At 57.3% G+C, this 23,055-nt stretch overlaps 6 protein-coding genes and 1 pseudogene across 7 annotated transcripts, besides 1 other annotated feature; all 7 read left to right on the forward strand.

Annotated features, from left to right (window-relative positions):
- Positions 1-5,299: 5,299 nt before the first annotated feature.
- Positions 5,300-5,953, forward strand: LDBPK_331940 (small GTP-binding protein Rab18, putative; the record flags this gene model as incomplete). The annotated part of the gene is made up of 1 exon (XM_003863971.1): positions 5,300-5,953. One exon carries the CDS (start codon positions 5,300-5,302, stop codon positions 5,951-5,953), a length of 654 nt encoding a protein of 217 aa, XP_003864019.1.
- A 1,183-nt stretch (positions 5,954-7,136) lies between these two features.
- LDBPK_331950 (hypothetical protein, unknown function) lies at positions 7,137-7,907 on the forward strand (the record flags this gene model as incomplete). The annotated part of the gene is made up of 1 exon (XM_003863972.1): positions 7,137-7,907. One exon carries the CDS (start codon positions 7,137-7,139, stop codon positions 7,905-7,907), a length of 771 nt encoding a protein of 256 aa, XP_003864020.1.
- A 1,702-nt stretch (positions 7,908-9,609) lies between these two features.
- LDBPK_331960 (ATP-binding cassette protein subfamily D, member 3, putative) lies at positions 9,610-11,532 on the forward strand (the record flags this gene model as incomplete). Its single annotated transcript, XM_003863973.1, has 1 exon — positions 9,610-11,532. One exon carries the CDS (start codon positions 9,610-9,612, stop codon positions 11,530-11,532), a length of 1,923 nt encoding a protein of 640 aa, XP_003864021.1.
- Positions 11,533-13,792: 2,260 nt separating this feature from the next.
- LDBPK_331970 (nucleolar GTP-binding protein, putative) lies at positions 13,793-15,751 on the forward strand (the record flags this gene model as incomplete). Its single annotated transcript, XM_003863974.1, has 1 exon — positions 13,793-15,751. The coding sequence occupies one exon, from the start codon at positions 13,793-13,795 to the stop codon at positions 15,749-15,751; it is 1,959 nt and encodes a 652-aa protein (XP_003864022.1).
- A 1,833-nt stretch (positions 15,752-17,584) lies between these two features.
- LDBPK_331980 lies at positions 17,585-18,520 on the forward strand (annotated as a pseudogene; the record flags this gene model as incomplete). Its single annotated transcript has 1 exon — positions 17,585-18,520.
- Positions 17,585-18,520: a sequence feature (contains an internal stop codon; hypothetical protein, conserved).
- A 1,108-nt stretch (positions 18,521-19,628) lies between these two features.
- On the forward strand, positions 19,629-21,290 carry LDBPK_331990 (hypothetical protein, conserved; the record flags this gene model as incomplete). The annotated part of the gene is made up of 1 exon (XM_003863976.1): positions 19,629-21,290. One exon carries the CDS (start codon positions 19,629-19,631, stop codon positions 21,288-21,290), a length of 1,662 nt encoding a protein of 553 aa, XP_003864024.1.
- A 644-nt stretch (positions 21,291-21,934) lies between these two features.
- LDBPK_332000 (hypothetical protein, conserved) lies at positions 21,935-22,318 on the forward strand (the record flags this gene model as incomplete). Its single annotated transcript, XM_003863977.1, has 1 exon — positions 21,935-22,318. The coding sequence occupies one exon, from the start codon at positions 21,935-21,937 to the stop codon at positions 22,316-22,318; it is 384 nt and encodes a 127-aa protein (XP_003864025.1).
- Positions 22,319-23,055: the final 737 nt, after the last annotated feature.

The raw sequence follows: 23,055 nt of genomic DNA on the forward strand, positions 1-23,055 counted from the left end.
GACGGGCAGCCCTGCCTTCAGAGCTCTTTGAGGGTTCTCGCGGATGGTGCTGCCCCTCGGCGCGGAGAGGGCTGCCAGGATCTTCGTCCCGTTAGTGCCTCTTCTGCCTAGTCCGCCCTTCACCCCTGAAGCTGTGCAAGACGGCGTCTGAATTCGCCTGCTGCCGGACTCGGTGCACCCAACATGCTTGACGATGGCGGTCTCTGTCGGGGTGGTGACTGGTGAAGCGATGAGCCGAAACACTCGTTCCGTTGAGCTGGCGCATCGTCTGCAGAAAGAGAGGGGAGGAGAGAGTGCAGGGAGCGAGAGGGGCGTGTGCATTGCAGCTGCCATGCTGTGCAAGCAGAGGACAGGATAGACGCCAGAGGCCATGCAGGCAAGGAGGGGGTGGGCTGCTGGATCATGAGAACGCGCACATCGCAGCCCTGCCCCTGGGCCCTCAGGAGACGGCATGACGCCTTTTCTCGACAGCGGCCACTTGCCCAGTCCGTACAATGGCCCAGAAGCGCTTGAGCGATCTCGGATTTCGCTTCGACCCTGAAGATCTCGAACACAAAGGTGAAACAGGGACGATGCGGTTCTGACCGCCTGCCTGCAACAAGTATTTCACCCTGAGGTGCGTAGCGCCCGAAGAATAAAAAGGAAGAAAGAAACAGATGGAGGTGGAATGAGGCAGTGAAGTATTTGTATTGAATCGATCTCTCTTTTTTTGTGTGTGCGCCTTCCCGCCGCATCCCCTCCGCTCCCTCGCTGACTCGCGCACGCTACATGTGTTGCGGGACGAAAGCCAGGAACTTGTTTGCACCGGGTGATAGATGGAGCTACAAGGAGAGAGGAGCTCAGAAGGGGACGTAAGCAAAAAGCAGAACGCATTTTTACATACGAGGAAGTAGAGAAAGCGAGTGCGCAGCACATAACATCACGTAAAGCAAAAGGGCACGAAGCGCAAGACAGAGGGAGACTGTGAGAGGAAGCCTGCCGCGTCACTGCTCCAGTGGAGCTCGTTCTTCTTTGGCTCCTCTCATTAGCTGCGAACTGCTTTTTGTGCTTCCTTCCTCCTTCCTCTCACCGAGAGCTTTCTAGCCTTTTTGGGACTCACTGACGGCGTTACTGTGTGTGTGTGTAAACAGTGTCGCCGATAATGGCCTCTGTCTTTTTATTTTTCTCATCCGGTCAGCTCCGCCGTCCCTGATAATGGGTGACACCTCGGCGCGTGATATCAGGGTCCTGTACCCCGCCTTGTGTGGGGAAGAAGCCAGGCAGCCCCTATCCCCTGCCAATGCTGCACCGCACCTGGCGGTGGCAGGGTCAGGCGCCTACGACGTGGGGAGGTCAGAGCGATGCATCGCTGCTGACGTGGGCGGCCAGGTCGTGGATGGCGCTGCGTCGGAGCGACCCGCGACCGTGCACCGGGCTGCGCCATCCATGCTATATGGGCGGAGTGTCAGCGCGACTCGACCGCGACCCGCCCGGCCCTCACTGCCTCCTGGTGTGGGGTGCCTGCGCCACGCCGAGGGATGCGCCGGGTGGCGGCCGGCATAGTGGGGGCAGCTGTGGGGCTGCGTGCGCAGAAGAGGCTGGCAGAGGCTGAGGCAGGGCCCGTGCTGAGATGGCTGCGCCGGCGCACGGCTGTGATGCGCGTGTCTCTAGCGCTGCTTCGCACCACGCGATGGGGGCCTGCGACGGGCCGGGGCTAGCGTGGCGTTGGGCTCCTGTTCTACGGCAGAATGAATGCGTCGCTGCAGGCAAAAAAGAGCACCGAGCTTTGTGCAAGGGGTGAGAAGGTGGGCTAATGAAGAAAGTGGGACATGTTGTGCAGTGCTGGTGCCCACCGCTGTCACGAGCAGCTCTTTGCATTATTATTATTTTTTTTTTTGCGATGTCAGGTTGCCGGCTGGTACTCGTTGCCCCGTCCTTGCTGTATATTGGACTTTCTTATGTATGCTCTGTGCGAAGCGTGCATCCGCCTCTTTAGAAAAGTGGAAGGAGGCTGCTCTCAATCTCCCGGTGCGTGCTTGCGATCTTGTTTCCTTTGTTACGTAAGTCGTGCTTCCCTTTCGTTTTATATTTTATTACCACCTTTGCCGTCCCCACCAAGCCTTTTTCACTCATCCTAACCCTTGCCCCTTCCTTTGGAGTTTCCCCTCCCCTGGCGTACGGGTTCACCTCCTCCCCCCTCACGGGCTCTATTTTTCGGAGCTCGTATGTGCGCATCTTTTGTTTGTTTGGGGAGAGGGGGCGGGCCCTTTCTTGCTTTCTTCCTCCTCACTACTTTTGCCCCTGACTTGCTCTTCTCCCTCATGCGCGCCCGCTGATTTCCGTAACCCAGCTCTCTGCCGTTCTGCACTTCTTTGCATGCTTGGAAGGCGTGCCACAAGAAGGAACCATGGCGGGACGACCACAAAGCGATAATGATGATGATGAGGAGTGGGTCAACGTGCTCTCCGCCATTCCCCGTGACATGCTTCACCAGGCACTTACCCTTTCGCTGCTTTGAGCTTCGTGTTTCAGACCTTCGAGGAGTCGCGTCATCGTGCGCGTTTCGCTTTGCCTCCACCTACACTCTTGCCTGTCCACTGCGACAGGGGATCCCCTCTCGGGGTGACGGGCAAAGAGGGGGGATGCGTAAGTCTACCTACTCGTGCGGAGTGTTACTGCGTGATGACTCGAACACAGCAGAGCTCTCATGGTTAGCGTTGCCAGCGCTAGAGGTTTTGGGAGCGCGAGTGTAGGGGTACGAGATCGGTATATTCTGCCACGGAAATCGGAAACTCGCCCGCGAGGAAGAGTTGGGAACACGTGGATTGGAATGCGTCATGCTGATCTTTCCACTCGATTCCTTCTCTTCGTTTATTCAGTTTGGCGGGTCGTTCGTTGTCGATCTTGGGCGTATCCATTGTCGGCGTCATTTTTTTTTCGCTGCTGAGTTCGCTCGTATTGCGCTTGCTGAGCGTGCACGTGTCGCGCGCACGTGGCCGATAACGTATCACAAGAAAATGAAGTAGCACTGCAGGATAGATGGAGCGTGTAGCGAGCGCGGTGTAGGTGAGTAGCGGCGTTTTTGAGTCGGGGAAAAAAAGGAGCGCGGAAAGCGGGCGCAAAGCTCGCTGCCTGAACGGCGACTTGAGGGAGCAACGAGAAGCGGTGAGGGGGGAGGAGGGAAGGGTGCACTGGCGTGCTTCTATCTGCACGCCAGTGCCCACATACACACACGGGAGCAGACAAGTAGCGAGCGAAAGCAAGCAAAAGGAAGAACCGCAAAGAAGTGAAGGGGAAAAAACAAAGGGAGCCGGCGAAGAGGGCGTGTAAGGAAGGGAGGCAGCAACACCTGCAGACCAACACGGTGCCACGTAGTATGGCACTGCCGCAACATACCGGAGGTGCCTTTTCGATGTCGCTCTCTTTTCCCTTTTCATAGTGCAGGGCGCACGCGTGCGCGGGCTATGGAAGAGGAGGCACAGCGGGAGATGATCTGTAAGGGCAGTGCTACAGCGCGTGTCTGCTGTGGAACCATTCTTCTCTTTGTCTTGCGTGAGTGAAAAGCAAGAATGAAACGAGTGCCGTGGAAGCTCAGCGCAGCAGACCTCATCCACCCATGCATCCTTCTCTTCGGGTGTCTTGTTGCACACAGCTTTTCCACTGTGGCGATCACCCCTTCTCCTTTATTCCTTTACCTTCTACGTGAGAGTCAATCTGCCTCGGTGCTGGAGGACGGCACCAACGCTTGGAGGGGGCCAGTGGGTGGGGTGCAGACGCCCTACTAACAAAAAATTCGCTGCAGCTGCGGAACGTGCGCTCACACAAGGCATGCTGGTGGTGGCACCCCGGGGATAGCGACAACTCAAGCACAACCGCAACTGCCCCTCTTTGTTTCTGGTATTGATATTTTCACTCATCACATACGCAAAGATGCTCCGCGTATCTGCCGTATTACGCGATAGGGTGGCGCCGCAGTCTCTGCGCACGTTGGCGCACGATCTCCTTAAGGCCCAGCATGCATCAGGACGTATGCTCATGTCTGTCATGGGGCCAAAGTGCTACACGGCTCGAGGTACGCTTCTCATGGTCTGTGCGAATCTGCTGTGCTTCACCACGTACTGCCTCATGGTGAACTGGATTTACGAGGGTTACGTCGACTTGTGGTATGGTGTGTATGGCGTGGAAGACGATGCTGATGACAACGATGATTGAGATTGTAGGAAGGGCTCCGGGAATTGAGGTAAGGGCAAAACGAACGCTCCTGACACCTTCCACGGGGAGAGGAGGAGTGGGGACATATGCGGCTCTCTACAGCTCTCCATCTTTTTTTTTTCACCCACTGCCGCTCTTAGCTCGGTTACCGCGTGCACTATGCAGGGATTATCTTGTGCCTCTCTGTCTTTCCTATTTTTCTCTTGGCACTGCAGCTGCCTGTACAGTGGTCTTCCCTTTTGGTCTCAAATGTGTGTTATGTTGCGCATTTGCGTCTATCTTCCCTTGCTTCCCATAAGCCACTATGCACATGCATCAGCGCTTCCGTGGTACGACTTTAAGATTACACTGCTTGTGCTTTTGTGTCTGTTGGAGGAAGGAGGTGAGGGATACATCTGCGTGTGTGCTCTGGCACGCATTAGAAGAAGAAAAAAAAAAAACAGCAGAAACGCAGCGTGCTTGAGGGAGCTCTCTTTTCGTTTTCTTCAGCTTTATGAGAAGGAGCCCGGAAACGGTGCAGCTCACGTCTCTTTTTCTCTCAATGTGCGCATGCTCCGAGGCAGCGGTAGTGCTGTGCCCATTACTCTTCACACTGCCGCAGACGCATCCGAGTTAAGAGAGGGTGTATAAAACCGCAAAGAAGACAACGGTGAATCCTCCTGGGCCTTCTGCCAGTGCGCTCCGTGTGCAACGGAGCGGGGCACGCTCGTTGCTCTTTCTCTGTGCGCAACGTATACTGCATCCTATGCTCTTTCCTTTTCTTCCTGCTTCGTTCTCAGTCCATGAGAACACATACGCAGTGCCACGAAAGGAGAAAAACAGAGTAACAGACAGAAAGGCTATTCAAAGCAGACGTATACGCAATTACAGGGAGCGTCAACGACGCGCACATCACGCAGCGCGCCTTCTTCTGTCCCCCTTGTAGCCAACACAAGATCCGACTTTGTGGTAATACTCGACAAGCTTCTCTTGCGTTTCCACTCTCATTACCGCCTCTTTTGTGTATTTCTGTAAAGGCGGGTAACGCAGGCGGTTGGCCAAAATATACCAAGAGAGGCTTCTGCTTTTTCCTTTTTTTCTTGCATTGACTCTTCTTGCTCAGCTGGTCATGGGATCTACCACCGGTGCGGACAAGACCATCAAGGTCCTCCTCATCGGCGACAGCGGTGTGGGTAAGTCCTCCCTGCTGCTCTCCTTCACCACTGGGGCCTTTGATGAGAATATTTCGTCGACCATCGGCATCGATTTCAAGGTGAAGAAGGTGGACGTCGTAGATGCCCACACAGGCGGCAAAACTACCGTGAACCTGCAGCTATGGGATACGGCAGGACAGGAGCGCTTCCGTACCTTGACCAGCTCATACTATCGTGGTGCACAGGCTGTTGTACTCGTCTACGATGTTAACGATCCGCAGTCTTTCCACGGTCTCAAGAAGTGGCTTGATGAAGCGAATAGCTACTGCCGCCGTGACGAGGCGGAGAGCAGTAGCATGGTGTTCCTGCTGATCGGCAACAAGACGGACCTGTGCCCTGATGAGAACTACATGCCGCTGCCCTGCTCGACAGCGCAAGGGTTTGCCCAGCAGAACAACATGCTTTTCGCCCTCACCTCTGCTAAGACAAGGATTGGGGTGGCGCAGGCATTTGACGAGGTGGCGCGTAGTGTGTATGATAAGTTGCAGGACTTGGAGCAGTACGAGCGACGTCGGATCACGAACTTGAACGATGGCAGCAGCAACGGCGGTGGACAGGGCTGCTGCTAGGGCAAGCTGTACCACACCAAACTGAGAAAGGTGCGAGGAACGGTTCATAAGAGTAGAGGCAGAGCCGCGGTGTGCGGCGCATGCTTGCATCAGCCGATTCGAGTACAGGAACCCATACGCATATTTTCCAGCATGTGATGAGGGAGGCATAACTGGGTACTGAGCAGGAGCCGCAGGTGCGGCACACACAGACGAGATGTGGAAGGGGGGGGGTGCACTCAGCTATGCGCCTCTTGGTATTCCTGACATCGTGCTTCCCCCTCATTTGTGCAGTGCCTTCTCCGTCTTTCCATTGGCTGCCTCTTTCTTTGTCTCCCTGCGGCTCAGTCCCTTTTCTGCCGCTGGTTGCCCGCCTTAAGCCAGACATAAGGCGCACGGCTGGCCCTACAGCTAGAACTTGCCTGGCCCGTCACCTTTTTTAATTCCACCACCGCCTTTCCACACCCTCCCTCACTCTGCAGAGCGTATGCGCCACGGCCTCCCTCTTCTCTTCTCCTGTCGAGACGCTTCTCCCTTTTTTTTTTCGTGTTGTCTTTGCTTCACCGCGGCGTGGCTTCCCCGTGCTTCTCCTGCCTTAGCTTGCAAAGGTGTATCCGTTGCCCTGTGCATATATATGTGTGTGCGCGTGTTGCGTTTTTTTTCCCTTTTCCGTGTACGATTTACGCTGAGAGGCACGGCATTGCCTCGCTGCCTTTTTTTCCCTCTACGGTGATGAGGCTCATCCGCCCTCCCTTTCCCTTCCCCTCTGCGAGTTACAGGTCCAGCGCCGCCTTTAAGGACACGAAAACTAGACAGCATCGAGGATGAAGCTACACTCTATTCTGCCAGGAAGAGATTGGTGACGAGAGTTGCGTCCTGAGACTCGCTTCGCTCTTGGCTTCCTTGAACCGACTCGTTGTCTCCGCGCTCTCGGTCAAGCCTTCCACAGCCTCTGTGCCCACTGGTTTAAGATGGTGGCCATCCACTAGCACTGCAGTTCGAGCTCTCTCGCTTGCCTTTGCTCTCGCTTTCTCGCGCGTTACGTGCTCCCCTTATTCCCCATCTCCTCTCTCCGACGCAGGCCAGGACAAAACAGAAAAAAAACTCGTTTGCGTAGGAGTTTTCTGAACACCTACGGCGAGAGCAATCACTGCAACGGCGACCACAACGACCTACAAAGCAGCTCCACTGGGAGGGCGGAGCCATGTCTGGCATGGATGACCGCGCGAAGCAGTTCAAGGCGGCCGCTGAGGCTCAGCTCACTGGACCCGCGTTGAAGAGGGAGATCAACACGCTGCGCCGCTTTCTTTTTCGCAACCAGGGGTGCCGCTTTACGAAGGCGGCTCAGCAGGCGCTCTACATGGCGGTCATCGCACACTACGGCAACTCAGCTGCCCATCACGCTTCTGGCTACGCAGCCGCCTGTGACACGCCGGCGACAACGGCGTTCACTGCAGGGGCTGGCTCTAGTGGGCCGACTTCGGCGTCGTGCGCAGATCCTTCGAGAGGCGCAGGTGTGCCACATCCGGCCGGCGACGAGGACAGCGACGAAGGGGACCGCGGCAACGCCGCTGATGCGACCGATGCACCGATTCTTCGCCTCCTTGACGACGCGCTCAAGATGCCCTTCACCGTTTTTACCTCTCCACAAAAGGATAAGCTGCTCAGTCTCTACTGGACCGTTCTCGGGACCGACGGCTCTGCAGGTGCGAACGCCGGCAACGGCACCAAGCCCACCCCCGCCGCCACACTCACGCTCTCACTTGTGGACATCGTAGACGCCGGCAAGAACAAGGCGCAGCTCTCCCTCTTCACCGATGGAGGTGAGGAGTATCCGCAGGAAGTGCTCGTTTCGGATGCCAGCACGCTGAAGCATCTGAGGACAGCACTTGACAATGGCAACGTCATTTCGGTGACGGTACAGGAGAACGAGACCGGCGCGTCACTTGTATCCTTTAGTGTCGACAACGAGTGAGCAAGTCATGAACAGCGCGTTGCGTTTCAGAAGTATGCTACGGAGAGGGAGGTGTTGACGTTGCTCCACATTGCGCTGGCTCGGCGTGTTTTTTTCTTTTCTGATCTGCTCGGCTTTGCCGTGCTTAATGGCGGGTGACACCTCGGCGCGTGGTACCCATGACTCTGTACACGCCCTGTGTGGGGAAGAAGCCAGGCAGCCCCTATCCCCTGCCAATGCTGCACCGCACCTGGCGGTGGCAGGGTCAGGCGCCTACGACGTGGGGAGGTCAGAGCGATGCATCGCTGCTGACGTGGGCGGCCAGGTCGTGGATGGCGCTGCGTCGGAGCGACCCGCGACCGTGCACCGGGCTGCGCCATCCATGCTATATGGGCGGAGTGTCAGCGCGACTCGACCGCGACCCGCCCGGCCCTCACTGCCTCCTGGTGTGTGGCGCCTGCGCCACGCCGAGGGATGCGCCGGGTGGCGGCCGGCATAGTGGGGGCAGCTGTGGGGCTGCGTGCGCAGAAGAGGCTGGCAGAGGCTGAGGCAGGGCCCGTGCTGAGATGGCTGCGCCGGCGCACGGCTGTGATGCGCGTGTCTCTAGCGCTGCTTCGCACCACGCGATGGGGGCCTGCGACGGGCCGGGGCTAGCGTGGCGTTGGGCTCCTGTTCTACGGCAGAATGAATGCGGTGCAAGCATCAAACAGAAACACGGCTCAGGCCTCGTGAATACAAGACGGAGGCATGCCTTTGCTTCTCTTCCCTCTCTTTGTGCCGCATGCCAAGTAGAAACACAACGGGCAGAGTGCCTCAGTTTTGGATCGGGGCGTAGAGTCTCTCTCTGTCTTTGCTGTATGCCATACACGAAAAGAAGACACCAACATCGGGGGGCGGGGGGAAGGGGAGAAATAACGCCGACTTGTGTGCGCACGCCGCCCGCTGTTCTCTGGGCTCAACATGCGCCAGCCACGCACATTTGTGAAGCTTATGTGCGGCCCACGTCCCCCTTGTTCCGATACCCTTCCAGGCACTTTCAGTGCTGCCCATCCTCGAGCTTCTTCGCTCCTTCTCCTCGCTGAGCCTCTGTTCTGCCTGCTGGCTTGCTGCCCTACTCGATAGCATCTCTTTTCGTTCACCGGCGCGCGTTCCCCCAGTCGCATCTGAGAACAGACGAAATATACGTAAGAAAAGGGAGCGCGCAAGCGCACGGAAACACCCAAAGCGCATCGGTGCGGGGATGGGCTCTTCGTGGATCTCCTTCGTCCCCACCCCCGCTTCTTCTTTCCTCAACTCTCTCTCTCTCTTTGAGGAGGTTTGATTGTTGCTGTCGGGATCCGTTGGCTCGCATTCCCCGCTGCTGCTGCTGCTGCTTCTCTTTTATCGCCTCTCCTTGCGTGCACGATTTCGTGCGTCTGTGTGAGAGGAAGCGAGTATCTGCGCAGCAGCTGACGGAGAAGGGAGCGCACGAAAAGAGGTTGGTAGACCGAGAGAGCAAGGAGGTGGACAGTAAGAAGGTTTCCGAGTACTACTCCTAGCACACCCATCACTCTGCACACAAGTATAGGCCAATACACAGAGACCCTTTTAAGTAGACATATACGCGCCCTTCTCTGCGCGTTCTCTAGGTCGGCGGCGGGGTAGCGTATCCACCCTCATTAATGTCTTTAGTCTTTGCTTTATTCGCATCTCTACCTTCTGGCCGCCTTTTCACCGCGACACCATGGCTGTTGTGTCGAAGCTGACGTCGAGTCGCTTTCTTGGCTTCTACGCCGTGCAGCTGCTCTGCCTCGCTGCGGCGGCTCGCATTCTCGATGCCGTGGTGCTCCGGCGACGCGGTGCAAGCGGCAGCACAAAGCACCGCTCTCGCCGCTTCTCTCCGTCGCGCGTCGGTGGCAGCAGCGAGGATGCCACAATCAAGATGGATCGCATCTTCTGGGGGCGCCTCCTCTCTCTTCTCCGACTGTGCATTCCTCATTTCGTATCCGTCGAATCCGGGGGTGTGCTGCTCTTGCTGACCCTCTTTTACCTGCGCACCCACCTGACATTGCTGTTTGCAAGGGTTGTCGGGCGCAATGGCCGGTACCTCGTGGAGCGCAACACGAAAGCGTTTATTTCTAGCGTGGCGGACATCGGCTTGCTCGCCATCCCGGGAACGATTCTGCAAATCGGGGTGCAGTACGTGAAGATAATGACGCAGCAGCGGCTGCGAGACAACTTGCAGGCGGCCCTTCACAAAGAGTACCTCAAAGGGAACACGATCTACATGATCGCTACGCAGAGCGCCTTCATAGATAACACCGATCACCGTCTCACGCAGGAGACAGATCAGTTCTGCAAGGGCGTTGCTGGAGTATTCCGCGCCCTATTTAAACCGATTCTGGACGTGGTGACGCTTCTGATGGAGCTCTCGAGGCACGGAGGCCTTGCTCCCCCTGCTTTCTTAATCTCCTACTACCTGCTCGTTGCGACGTGCATGTCGGTGCTGCTGCCCAACTTTGGTCAGCTGGTGGCGACGAGTCAACAGAAGGAAGGCAACCTGCGCACGAAGCACCACCAGCTCATCTCGCACGCGGAGGAGATCGCTTTCTACAACGGCGAGGAGATCGAGCGCGAGCACGCGGGACGCCTGCTGGGCTCCCTCATTCGCCACGAGTACAAGATCAAGCGCACCAAGTGGCTGACCGGGTGCAGTGACAGCCTGTTCATCAAGTACGGTGCCAGCTTGGTCGGGTACCTTGTGTGCAGTCTTGTCGTTGTCGACCAGTTCCACCTCATGACCAAGGGTGATCTTACTCAGCTGTACCTCCAAAATGTGCAGCTGTACGTGCCCTTTTCCGCAGCGATTGGGCGGATGCTTCTCATGCACAAACAAATAGGCGCGTTGTGCGGCAGCGTGCACCGCATTGGCGAGCTGCGCGAGAGACTGGAGCGCATCAACATGTTGAATGTGCGTGGTGAAGGGGCCAACGTCGTCTACTCGAATGATTTGGTGCGATGGAGGGACGTGGATATCGTCAGTCCGGCTGGCATGAGTCTTCTGCATGATTTTAACCTCACTGTCACCCCTGGGAAGCACACGCTGATCATGGGCAGCAACGGCTCCGGCAAGACGGCACTGATGCGCGTGCTTAGTGGGCTATGGCCGGTTGCCAAGGGCAGCGTGACCCTCCCAACGGCCCCCGAGTCGCTCATGTGCCTGCCGCAGCGTACGTACCTCCCACCTGGCTCGCTGCGTGCGCTGCTTACATACCCGCACGTTACAGAGGACGCCCGCGACGGCAAGCCTGAGCAAGCTTTCGTGTCGGATGAGGTTATCATATCCGCGGCGATGTCGTTTGGCCTCAACCCCATGATGGATCGGGAAGGTGGCTTGGATGCCTCCGAGAACTGGGAGGAAGTGTTGTCGGGTGGGGAGCGTCAGCGTGTGGCCCTGGTGCGCGTCCTGTTGCACCGCCCGCAATTCGCATTCCTCGATGAGTGCACGAGCGCAATTTCCCAGGATGAAGAGCCCTTCTTCTACAGATTACTGCAGAAGGCAGGTGTGACGCTGATCACGGTATCACATCATGAGACACTGCGCAAGCTGCACCGCGTCGTCGTCTCCTTGGACGGAGAAGGCGGCTGTCAGGTCAGCGAACAGTAAAGAGGGCGGGCGAGTGAGAGAGAAGACAAATTGAGCGGATTGTTCGCCTCTCTTGTTTTGGGGCTGTGCTGGGTGCAGCTGAAGCGCGGATTTCTTTTGCAACTCAAGGTCGTCCCAACAACGGACTCTTGGGGCGCTGATGTTGCACCTCTGAAAGACACACGCACACGAGGAGGTATTCTTTCCTTTCTGGCGACGACGACGACGACGACGGAAGACAAACAAGCGCAAAAGTAACCGAAAACGTGGAAGCAGAGCTGATGACGCTTTCGTTGTTCTTTTTCGTCCTTTCTCCTTTTTGCCTTTGCGCCCTCCCTCTCCTTCTTCGACTCATGCACACTGCCGTCCTTTTAAAAGAAAAACGCACCTTTACCTGCGAACACGCATTTTGCATATGCATATATATATATATATGTTTATGTATGTATTTGCTATCATTTGGAAATGTCCTGTTCGGTGTCTGTCTGTGCGCTGGTGTCTGCTTATGCGTGTTCTCTTGTTTTTCTTTCTCTGCCACACCTCCAATGCTTCCTCCGCTTCCTTTATCATGTGCATACACACATCAGTGGGCGCCTTTTCTTTTTCGTGGTTCCCTTCTCGTAGCATCCGCCTGCTAAAGGGTTGAACGTGGGAGAGGAGTCCTTGAGGGGTCTGTGGCGCTCGTACAAAATGTACAAGAACGACATTTTAAAGAAGAGGGCAACTCTTCTAGCGTGCGCAGCTGTACTGTGCGACAGCACCATATGCGGGCGCTGGGGTCTTCTGCGCTTCCATGTCTTTGAGGGTGTACGCTCTGTGTGCTCGCGTTTGCGTGCATACGTGTTTTTCTCTTCCTTCAGCCATTTTTTTTGGGTTTCGCTAGACGGGGCCGATAATGTGCCAGTGGTGTTCTTATATATATTATTCTAAGTTTGCTGTGCTGTTGTTTTTAATATCGGCCTCTGCCCACCTCTGCCTGTGCCTTTCTCTCGGAGTCTCAAAAGATTTGCCCTTGCGCGCTTCCGGCACTGCAACACCTAACCGACTGTGAAGGAGAGGGGATGTATCGGCTGTCTGGTGTGCGTAGGCGTATGTGTCTTGCTCTTTTTCAGCATTTTGGAGTGTGCACTGGTGTATGCTAGCGTTGTCGACCTGTTTTTTTTTTCTTTATTGGTGAGGTGTGGTGTCTACATGTGTATGAAGGAGGCAGGGAGCTGAAAGTGCGAGTGCGCAGGAGTAGGTGCAGGTGTATAAGGCGACGCACAGGCCTTCACGAACCGTCTTTCCCCATCGCGTTCTCTCTGGGCTACATAGACTGCTGGCTCCCACGTCCCCTTTCTCTCTCTGCCTGTGTGTGCCGCGCGTGTATGTTTAGATTTGCATGTGCTGATTCTCACTCCCCCGTACAGTTGGTCTTTGAGTCTGGGGTGCGCCGCGTTCGCACACGCGCATGTCAGCTGCGTGTGTCTCCAAAGGGGTGGAAAAAATGTACCCTGTGCTGCCCGGACCTCTGCCTCCCCCAAAAGAGGGAGCCTTGAGTGCGAAGTGGGTGTTGGATTTGTATATAAGGGTTCCCTCAGTGTTAATAACGGCTTAATGAATGAAAAAGAGCGTAAGTCGTGATGCGCGTAGTCAAGCCACCATTGCCTACGCACGGTGGTCACCGGCACCGCTTTGGTGTATCACTGTTGTCGGCCTCGACCAGCGTCGCACATCTGCGGGAGCGGTGCATGGACGCCCGGAGGCCGCCTTTAGCCTTCTCTGCGGCAGGCAGTCTTTAGCGCTCCACCCGGTAACTGCAAGTATGATATCGTCTAGGGTGTTGTCAAAAGCCTGCTCCCCTTGCTGTGCCGCTCCGTGCCATCGTTTTCTATCGATCTCGCTCGCCTTCCTCTTACCACACGGTTGCTGCTCTTCCTCCAACCGCCATCACATCGTCTCTCTCACACAGCCATGTGCGACCGTTGCACGTATCTGTGAAAGAGATAACATCGTTGACGCGAGAGAGCCCGCGTTCGGCTGCGCTCTTTGCTTTCCGACTGCAATCCTCCTCGCAGAGGACGGCCACACCTGCTCCACACTGTATTACTGATCGTCTTCGTGAAGAAGGCCAGCTCACCGTCTATACTGTTCTCTCTTCCACTTTTTCTGTTCTCTGTCTGACACCCCCGGCTTCCACAGAGCTCTGCGTGCCCGGCTTTCCACCGCGACGCACCACTCACCCTCTTCCCTCGAATAACTGAGTATAACCTCTTTTATCCCGTTTCTTCGCCAGACCATCATGACGTCCGTGTACAACTTCAAGGCAATCACCGTCGTCCCGACGTACAAGGACTTCATGGACATTGTCCTGTCCAAGACGCAGCGCAAGACGCCGACGGTGGTGCACAAGGGCTACCACATCTCCCGCATTCGCCAGTTCTACATGCGCAAGGTCAAGTTCACGCAGAAGACCATCAATGAGAAGCTCACCTACATCCTTCAGGAGTTCCCGCGCATGGATGACATTCACCCCTTCTACGGCGATCTCATGCACGTCCTATACGACCGCGATCACTACAAGGTGGCGCTGGGTCAGGTGGGCGCGGTTCGCCACATGGTGGACAACATTGGTCGCGATTACGTGCGTCTGCTCAAGTACGGCGACTCTCTCTACCGCTGCAAGCAGCTGAAGCGCGCTGCCCTCGGCCGCATGGCGACGGCGTGCAAGAAGCTCAATAGCGCGCTCGCCTACTTGGAGAAGGTGCGTCAGCACATGTCTCGCCTCCCCTCCATCGACCCGAACGCGCGCACGCTGCTCGTGACGGGCTTCCCGAACGTGGGCAAGTCCAGCTTTATGAACAAGGTCACGCGCGCTGATGTGGAGGTGCAGCCGTATGCCTTCACCACCAAGTCGCTCTTTGTCGGTCACACGGACTACAAGTACACTACGTGGCAGGTGATTGACACCCCTGGCATCCTAGACCACTCTCTGGAGGAGCGCAACGTCATCGAGATGCAGGCGATCACCGCACTGGCTCACCTCCGTGCCTGCATCCTCTTCTTCATGGACCTGAGCGGCCAGTGCGGCTACTCCGTTGAGCAGCAGGTCTCTCTCTTTAAATCTGTTGGCCCTCTGTTCACTGGGAAGCCGGTTGTCGTCGTCTTCAACAAGTGCGACGTGTGCACCATCGACGATGTCTCGCCGGCGGAACAGGAGCTTATCATGGACGCCATTCAGGAGGCGGACGCAAAGTGGATTACGACTAGCACACTCACGGACGTCGGCGTCGGCGACCTCAAGACCGTCGCCTGCGACATGCTTCTCGCCCACCGCTCGGAGCAGAAAGAGGGCTCTGGCCGCTACCAGGCGATTCAGAACCGCCTCTACTGTGCCACTCCAAAGCAGCGCGATGAGCTGGAGCGCCCCGCCTTTGTGCCGGCGTCGGTGCTGCAGGAGCGCGCCACGGGCGAGCCGCCGAGGCAGCGCCGCAAGACAGAGCGCGACTACGAGTGGGAGAATGGCGGTCCGGGCCAGTATCAGAGGAACGAGCGCAAGACATGGGATCTGGAGAACCCGGAGTGGGTCGACGATATCATTCCCGACATCATGGATGGCCACAACATCTACGACAATATTGACCCTGACATCCACCAGCGCCTGCTAGAGCTAGAGGCGGAGGAGGAGGCGCGGCTGGAAGATCTTGAGCTGGAGGCGTCCCGCAAGCACGAGCAGTACACACTGGACAGCGATACCCTTGAGGCGGTGAAGTTCATTAAGGACAAGATAAAGGTGCTGAAGATGGAGCGCGCCATGAAGAATCCTGCCATCCGGCGTACGCACAGCCAGGCGATGGCCATCGACAAGTTCAACAAACGCACCGGCAGTCAGGACGCCAGGGCGAAGTCCATCGCGGACGGCAGCGGCGAGGTGCCTACTCGCAAGCGTGGCCGTTCCATGTCTGTCGCGCAGGAGGCACTGATCCGCGACCGCTCCAGCTCTGCCCACGTTAGCACCAAGACGACTCGTAGCATTAGCGGCACATGTGCTAGTCGTGAACGCAGCATGAGCGTCAACCGCGGCGACGGCTACCGTGATGTGAACGAGAAGCTGCGCGCCGTGAAGCTGAGCAAAGTAAAGGCGCGTCCGCTGGCCCGCCAGGCACGGAAGGGCGAGGGAGACCACCACATTCCGAACCTCCGCCCTATGCATTTGTTCACGGGTAAGGTGAAGAGCAACGGCGCTCGCGACCGGCGTTAAGCGTGCGGGGTGCGACTGCTGAGGTGAGATAGATGGCAACACAGGGAGGGGGAGGTGACGAGGAGGTGACGTGATTATCTCTGCAGCGAGCATCATGGATGGCCACACCATTAGTGCCGTGATGCTTCTCCTTTCCTCGCACTGGCTGTACCTCATTCACCGTTCTACTTAGTCTTTATTGCACCGCTGTCCCACGCTTCCCCCTCGCTTACCGGTGCTAGCCTGACGAGCGGCCCTCATCGACTTCGTTCCCTTTCGCCTCCTTTTTTTTCGGTTGTGCTTCTTTCGTTTCTTATCTGCTGTTTGTACTGTTGCCCTTTCTCTTCTTCCCTCCTCACCGCTTCCCTGTGCCCCCATTCTCTGGCGCACAACTCGTTCTCTCTATTGCTCTCTCGTGGATTTCGCTGCTGACATGTACGCGCCACGCTCATTTCGATTCTCTTTGGCACCTGCTTGCCGCTTGAGAAGCGAGGAAGGAAGGAGAGCGGACGAAGGGGGGGACGGGAAGGGAACGCAACATTGTGGGGATTTGGGGAGGTGAAAGAAGGGGAGGGGGACGATACTCCACTTCGTTGAGGGAGACGCGCATTTGTACATGTACGTGTGGCACTTGCGTTTTCTCTCCTTTTTTTTATGCTTGTGTGTGTGCGTGTGTGTGGTGGTGGTGGTGGGGATGTTGTTGTCCCTTCCCCTGTGCTTTCGTGGTGAAAGCGCTGTTGGCTCGCACCGATGAAAGGCGACGGCCTCGCCGTCAGCGGCGCATTAAAGGCGAAGAAGGGGCTGATTTCTCTCTGCCCCACTCGAATAACACCGACGTAACTTTTTTTTTATACTTTGCCTTCCGTTTTCTTCGTGTTTCCGCGCGTATGTGTTAGCGCAATGTATGCGCTCCCATTGCTTCATGCGTTCACGGCAAGGCAGAAGGGAGCCGAATAATGGCATCAACAGCTCAGTACTAGCAGGCACATACGCACTCACGCACCCACAGGTGGAAGCGGGGACGATGCGGAAGCATGAGGCTCGGAAGCCGCCTTTTCTTCTTGTTTCTTTCTTTTTGTTTGTTCATTTTAAGTCATGTAATGCACACTCTCGAGGCGATTTTCTGTGCGTAACCGTGGGCGTACGAACAACGCAAGGAAAGCTGTGTAAGCACTTTAAATGCAAAAAAAAAAACAATAATGCAGCAACGGGACATGGAGAGGAGCACGCACACACGCGGCCGGGCCGACAGCTGTTTCCCTACTAGCGTACATGCTCAGGACCTAAAATGTGTGCTGGTTGGCTGGACAGGTGTGCGTACGGCAACGCCGGCTCCTCACCCTCTCTCCCTCCCAAGTAAAACACTTCCCCTTGCAGCTTTGCTGATGCTGGTAGAGAGGCACCTCTTGTCTGGGTAGATGAACGAAGCGAGGCCGGTGGGCGCTGAGGGCAGGCATGGGGGCGTTTCACCGCCCTTTATCATTTTTTTTCTCGTTCTGTCTAAACTCAACTTTGGTCGCGCAGGCGTCGGCCAGCTTACCGATGTCACCCTCCCCCCTCTACCTATCGCTCCCCTTCTCCTCCGACGCCCTTCTCCGTTTCTACACTCGCTGTTTTCCGTACGCGCTCAGGCGAATCAGCGGTTGTCACGTGCTTCTGTCTACTGCCTCCGCGATACGGTGAAGGAGAGCACGAAGCACAAAGAGGAAGGCACACGCTTCAGAGAAAACGAATCAACGCCAGGCGAACGCAGCATCGCATTAGGAGTCTTGCCCGTCGCTTGTTGTCACTGATTCGTGTTTATTATTTCACACTCCGCATGCATTCTGGTGCTGCCTCAGCGAAGGTGATTGCATGCGAGAAGCCTTTGTGTGAGAGCTAACGCTTCCTTTTTCTGCTGTTTTTTATGGTGTGCTCCACTGCCACCGCCTCCACATCACTATACTGTCCCCTCATGCTCACCACAGAATCATGTCGGAGGATCTCGATAGTTGGGATGCCTACCGCCTCTTCTGCATATCTGCAGCCGCCGCCGACGGCGACGAGGGCGAGCTGCAGGATCGCCTCGGGATCGTGGAAGAATATCTGACCGAGTACGAGGGGCTGTGCCGCGTGTTTCACAAGGCGCAGCGCACCACGCACGCGCAGGAAATCCGCCGGCTACTCGCAGACGAAGCAGAGGAGAGAAGATTTTTGAAAGAAGACGCCGACTCGCTGCCGTGGAAGCTCTTTATCGATATGTCCTTTGCATGTGCGCAGGAGCTGGTGGTAGAGCACGAGACGAAGATGCGCCACGGTATTGTGGTCGCGTACACCGCGTCCTTCACGGAACTGCTCTTCCCTTATGAGACGCTGCAGCGAATGCGGCTCACATGGGAAGCACTCGACTCACTGGCACTGAAGGCGTGCATTGTTGGCCGATACGGTGTCCGCGAAGGCCAGCTGGCCCGTACCAGCATCCCGGGGTATACAGCTGACTCAACATTTCCACCCTCTGCACGTGCGGCAGCAGCAGCTGGTACGGTGCGCAGTCTTCTCGCGGAAGAGCATCAGGAGCGCCAAGAGATAATAGAGGCACGTGGGCAGCACGTTGCAGCCGCCCTACTTCTCCTGGCCTCTAGCGAGAAGTTCCGTAGTTTCGCCTCTGCCTCGGTGTGTGGCATGAGGCTCTTGCCACAGCTTAGGAGCAATCTTGCATCGACAGCACGCCAGGCGCTAGACAACAGTGCAACCCGCATCCAGTCCGCATACCGAGGCTATCGTGTGCGTGCCATGCGCGCTAGGTCATGATAACGGCGAGAGACACGAGCAGGGCTATTGCTTGGTTCTCCTCTCTCACTCTGTCTGAGGGACATTCTCTCTCGAGTAGCGCCTTCGTCCCGTGCCTTGCACACACGCATCATATATATATATATAGTTTTTGGTCTATGCGCTGTGAAGCACCTTTCCGCCTTCTAAAGAGAGGCGTGCATATGCGCGGGCGTCAGTGATGTACAAGAAGCTGTTGTCTTCATTGTCTTGCTTGTATTTTTTTTTTCGTTATTTGGTGCCTCCGCCTGCGTGAGAGAAGTCGGCCTATTTTTTGTTTCTCTTCCCTCGCTGCCGCTGCAACGCAGAGACAGCCGCGGTGAGCACATGGAAGACGCAGAAGGAAAAGCGAATGCACAGGTACACGCATCCTCTACGGCGTCATTTTGGGCACAGAGGCGCACCTGTTCTGCATAGGAGGTTGCGGAGGAGAGAGTGAGGCATGTGCTCCCCCTGCGCTATGTTTGATCCACGCCCTTCTCTTGAGCACTCGTGCAGGCGGCCAGAGGTGCCGGGCTACCCGCGTGCCGACATCTTTCGAGCCTGCACAGCTGCACAAACACCATCAAGCTGTCGCACACGGTGTCCCTGAAAAGTGCCTTCGGCCAGCGGCTTCTCTCTTGTCCTTGCTGACGCAGCGTGTTTGTCGCCGCCCCTCCTACTCGCTTTCGATTCTGCTCGGCCATATCTCTCAGCGTCTTCTCTTTGTCTCCTTACCACCCTCGCAGCAACGCTCGTCTTCTCCACACAAAGAGGCGAAGGAGTAAAAGGACGGAGCCGACTAGACCAACGCGCCCGCGTCTTTCCACAAGAACTGACCCGTAACGCACTTCATTAAGCGCCGCGGATAATGGCGACTCTCAAGGACGGCCGCTTTCTGTTCATCCATGCGGATCGACACAATCTACTCCTGGAGCAACCCGTGAAGGCGGTGGCTGTTTCTCCATCGTCGAACACGACCGCGACAGCCGCAGCTGCCAAAGGCGGCGCGGCGGCGGCATCGTTACCTGCCTCTTCTGCCACTTTCCAACTTTTATACGGCGGAGTTGTGCACGCCTTCGCGTTGAATGCCACGCAGTCCCACATTGCGATGGTTTGCCCAGCCGGTAGTGCGGCAGCCGCGTCGGCCGCGGCCGGCCATCTTCGCGGCGACGGCCCAAGCACGGTGCTGCGACTCTTCTCCTTTACCCGTGGCGAGGTGGGCGAGCTGATCGACGAGCTTGTGACCGCAGAGGCGTGCGGCGTGGTATGGGTAGGAAATCGACACCTCGCGCTGGACGTGCGCCGATCCAGTGAATGCGTCCATAGCGAGGCACCCCCTTCGTCCTCATCCTCTTCACTGTCGTCGGCTCCTGCGACGTCTACCATCTTGATTGAAGTCACCAAAACACCGGAGAAGTTGAAATATGTGCGGCAGGACCAGGCGGCGGCATCGCCGGTGTCTGTCCTGGGGTCCGTTCTCTGCGAAATACGCGTCGTCAAGCAGAGCCTTCGCTTCTGGGACTTGCAGAGGGAAAAGGTGATGCACGAGTGCGTATTGCCGAACCGCCGTCTCCGTCAGGGTAAGACCCGCGTGGCGGCCGCAGCGTGCAGCGACGGTCCGTTTGTGCTAGTGGTGAACGATGACTGGACGGTGCATGGCTTTCACGTGAGCAGGCGCTCCGTGCGAGAGCTGAAGCCGATGCTGTCACAGTTCGAGTCGCAATCAGTCAACGTCACCAACAACCGCGGCGGAAACGCGAAGGTGAGCGAGGCGAACAGCGAGGGCCAGGAGGTGGCGGTGGCAGGAGAAGGGGAGGAGCCTCCTATGTCGCCCCAGCCTGCCAAGAGCTCGGCACTCTCCCACAAACTCGCGCGCCCTCGCCTCTTCGCTCGTGCAATCAGCGACACGCAAGTGCTTCTGGCCCTCCAGGGATCCTCAACTATTTTGCAGTGCGCCTGCGAGCCGAAAGGCAGCCGCGATGAGGAATGGACTGTGGTCGCCAAGATGCGTTTGCCGCGGCGACTGCAGGCGACGTGCGAGGTGGTCGGACTCTCCCCTCGAAGGTGCCTCGTCCGTCAGTACGAACTAGCGGAGCGCAGCGCGCAGAGCTCGACAGCGGCCGCTCCGTCAGACACACGGACGGGGGCGTCTGCGAACGGCCAGAAGACCGTCGCCTACTTTGTGGTACCCCTGGAAATGAAAGCGACTGGCAAGGCCTCCGTGGAGGTGGCCGTGGGCCCACCGGCGGTGACTGCTGTTCATGGCAGCTCAGTTACTACGGAAAGCAGCGCCGCGGCGCCGAGGGAGAGCACTGCAAGTGCAAAGAACGTGGAGACGTCGGCGACATCGGAGGTGGCCTCAGAGACGTCGCGGTCGGAGGGGAAGCGAAAGCGCAAGAAGAAGTCGGCCGCCGCAGTGAACGGCGACGCATCGGCGTCTGCAACGTCTCCGGCAGCCACATCTACAAGCACCGGTGGCACAGCGAATGAGCAGGGTGACGGTAGTGACCACGGCAACGCAGACAGTCCCTTGCAATGCGCCGTTAGAAGGCTGCTTGTGCATACTGGCATCGCCGGAAAGGGCCAGTTACACGGCACCTTTGCAAAAGAATCTGCAGAGAATGCTGCAGACGCCGACGCCGCGGCTGCCGCTGCGCCTCCGGAACGCGGACGCGAATGGTACTCTGCTGATGTGCTGATGAGCGCGGGAGGTGTGCTAGTGGGCGTTGTGTTGGGTGTGGTGCTAATGCGTCGCTTCTCACTCCTATAGCTGCCGCTTAGGAGAGAGATGGCAAAGTCTGCCGGCGACAAGGGTTGCGTGCCGTGAGGGGCTGTGAACCACGGCGAACCTGCGCGAGGGGTGTGCGCGCACTTACAGACTGCTTCAAGTGCGTGTTTGCCTTTTGATGACCGCGCCCCACGGCCGCGTGTGGAAGACGCTGACGCCTAAAGATAGTTTGGGTCTCCAATAGGGACGAATGAAGCAGCAGAAGGTAGGCTTGAGGAGAGAGAGAGGACACATCGTTGGCAGAGCACTGTAGCAGAGGTGTGTTTCGAAGGCGGGCGATAAGGCCCCCCACAATGCAACAGCGATGTGTTTGTCGCTTCTTTGCACTGCCCCTTCCCCCTCCTCCTCCCGCTTTCTCGCTCCCAGACACAAGGGTGACAAGTAAGGGTGCGCCTGGTCGTACGAGCGGACGGCACTGCCGCGCTTCCCCTTCACCGTTGTCCACTCTTTTCGCACATGGCCGCGGCGGCTTCTCCGTTGCATTTCTATACTTATTCCTTCCTCTCCTCACCTTTCCTTTCTGCCTGTCTCCTTGCCCACTGCTTCTCCTGAAATCGGCAAAGGAGCCTTGATCGCTATCCACCGCCAAGCCCGCAGGTGGATCTAAGAAGCACTTAACGAGCGAAATGTCCAGCCAAGAGTCCCTCAAGGCTGCGATGCGGGAGTCGCTGGAGGCGAACGGGACGATTAGCCGCATAAAGGCCGAGCTCCGCGCCGCCATCTTCGAGCGACTCTCTGACGTCACTACCAAAGGTGATGACAGGGCTGCGGAAAACCCACCTGTGCCTCCAGAGAACATGGTAATCAATGAGCTCATCAAGGAGTACCTCACCTTCAACGGCCTAGAGCACACGCTGGCTGTCTTTCAGCTCGAGGCTCGATCGCCGGACAGCCAAGTGCCGCGTCGCGTACTCGCGTCCGAGCTGAACATGGCTGCCGCCCCGTCGTCCGTCCCGCTGCTCTACGCCATGCTTCACGAGGCACGCCTCTCGAAAGATCTGGGACATTAGACGCCGTGAGTGCGCCCCCTCCCCTCCCCACGTGAATGCAGGTTGCGCGCTCGGTCTCTTTGACCTTCCCCGCTTGCACGTGCGCCTTCTCTTCTTTCAAACAGTGGAGATGAGGATGCGGTGACTTCTGCTCTCCCATGTTGTTGTTGCTGTTTTTCTTCGTGGGATCGGGTGTGCCACTCGCTGCGTCCCGCCGTCGCCGACCAGCGGTGCTACGCAGACCTGTGCTTGTGCCTGCGTGTGCCTGTGGAGAAACAACAGAGAGAAGTGTTCATGGGATTCGTGTCTTTTCTGCACCCCTCCCTTTCCCCCCGGCGTGCTTGTCTTTTCTGGCCTCTCGTGCCGCTCCTCCACGGTGTGCTGTCTCTCTGCTAGACGACACTTCACCACTTCTGCAGTGGCGGTGGACGACGCGAGAAGAGAGGGTACGGAGAATGGAGGGAGGGCAGCGCATTGGTCGCGGGGCGAGGGATCACAAGCGACGCATGCACACCGACCCTACCGCGCTTTGGCTAATACACAGACGCCAAGGCACTTGCTCGTATGCTTGCATCGGGAACCTTCGCTCGCTTCCTCTTTCTGGCCCCTCCCCGTGCCCATCGTTGCTCACCATCTTGCGTTGCTCTTGTGCCACACACCGCGAGCGTTGGCACCCTCCCCTTCCGCCCTGCCCTTTTTTGTTTTGTTTGTTTCCGCCCCTCCGTCTCGTCAGCTCTCATCAGCTCTCCACCCCCCCC

Source organism: Leishmania donovani, chromosome 33, assembly GCF_000227135.1.
Source record: "Leishmania donovani BPK282A1 complete genome, chromosome 33".
In the NCBI taxonomy this organism is placed as follows: domain Eukaryota; phylum Euglenozoa; class Kinetoplastea; order Trypanosomatida; family Trypanosomatidae; genus Leishmania; species Leishmania donovani.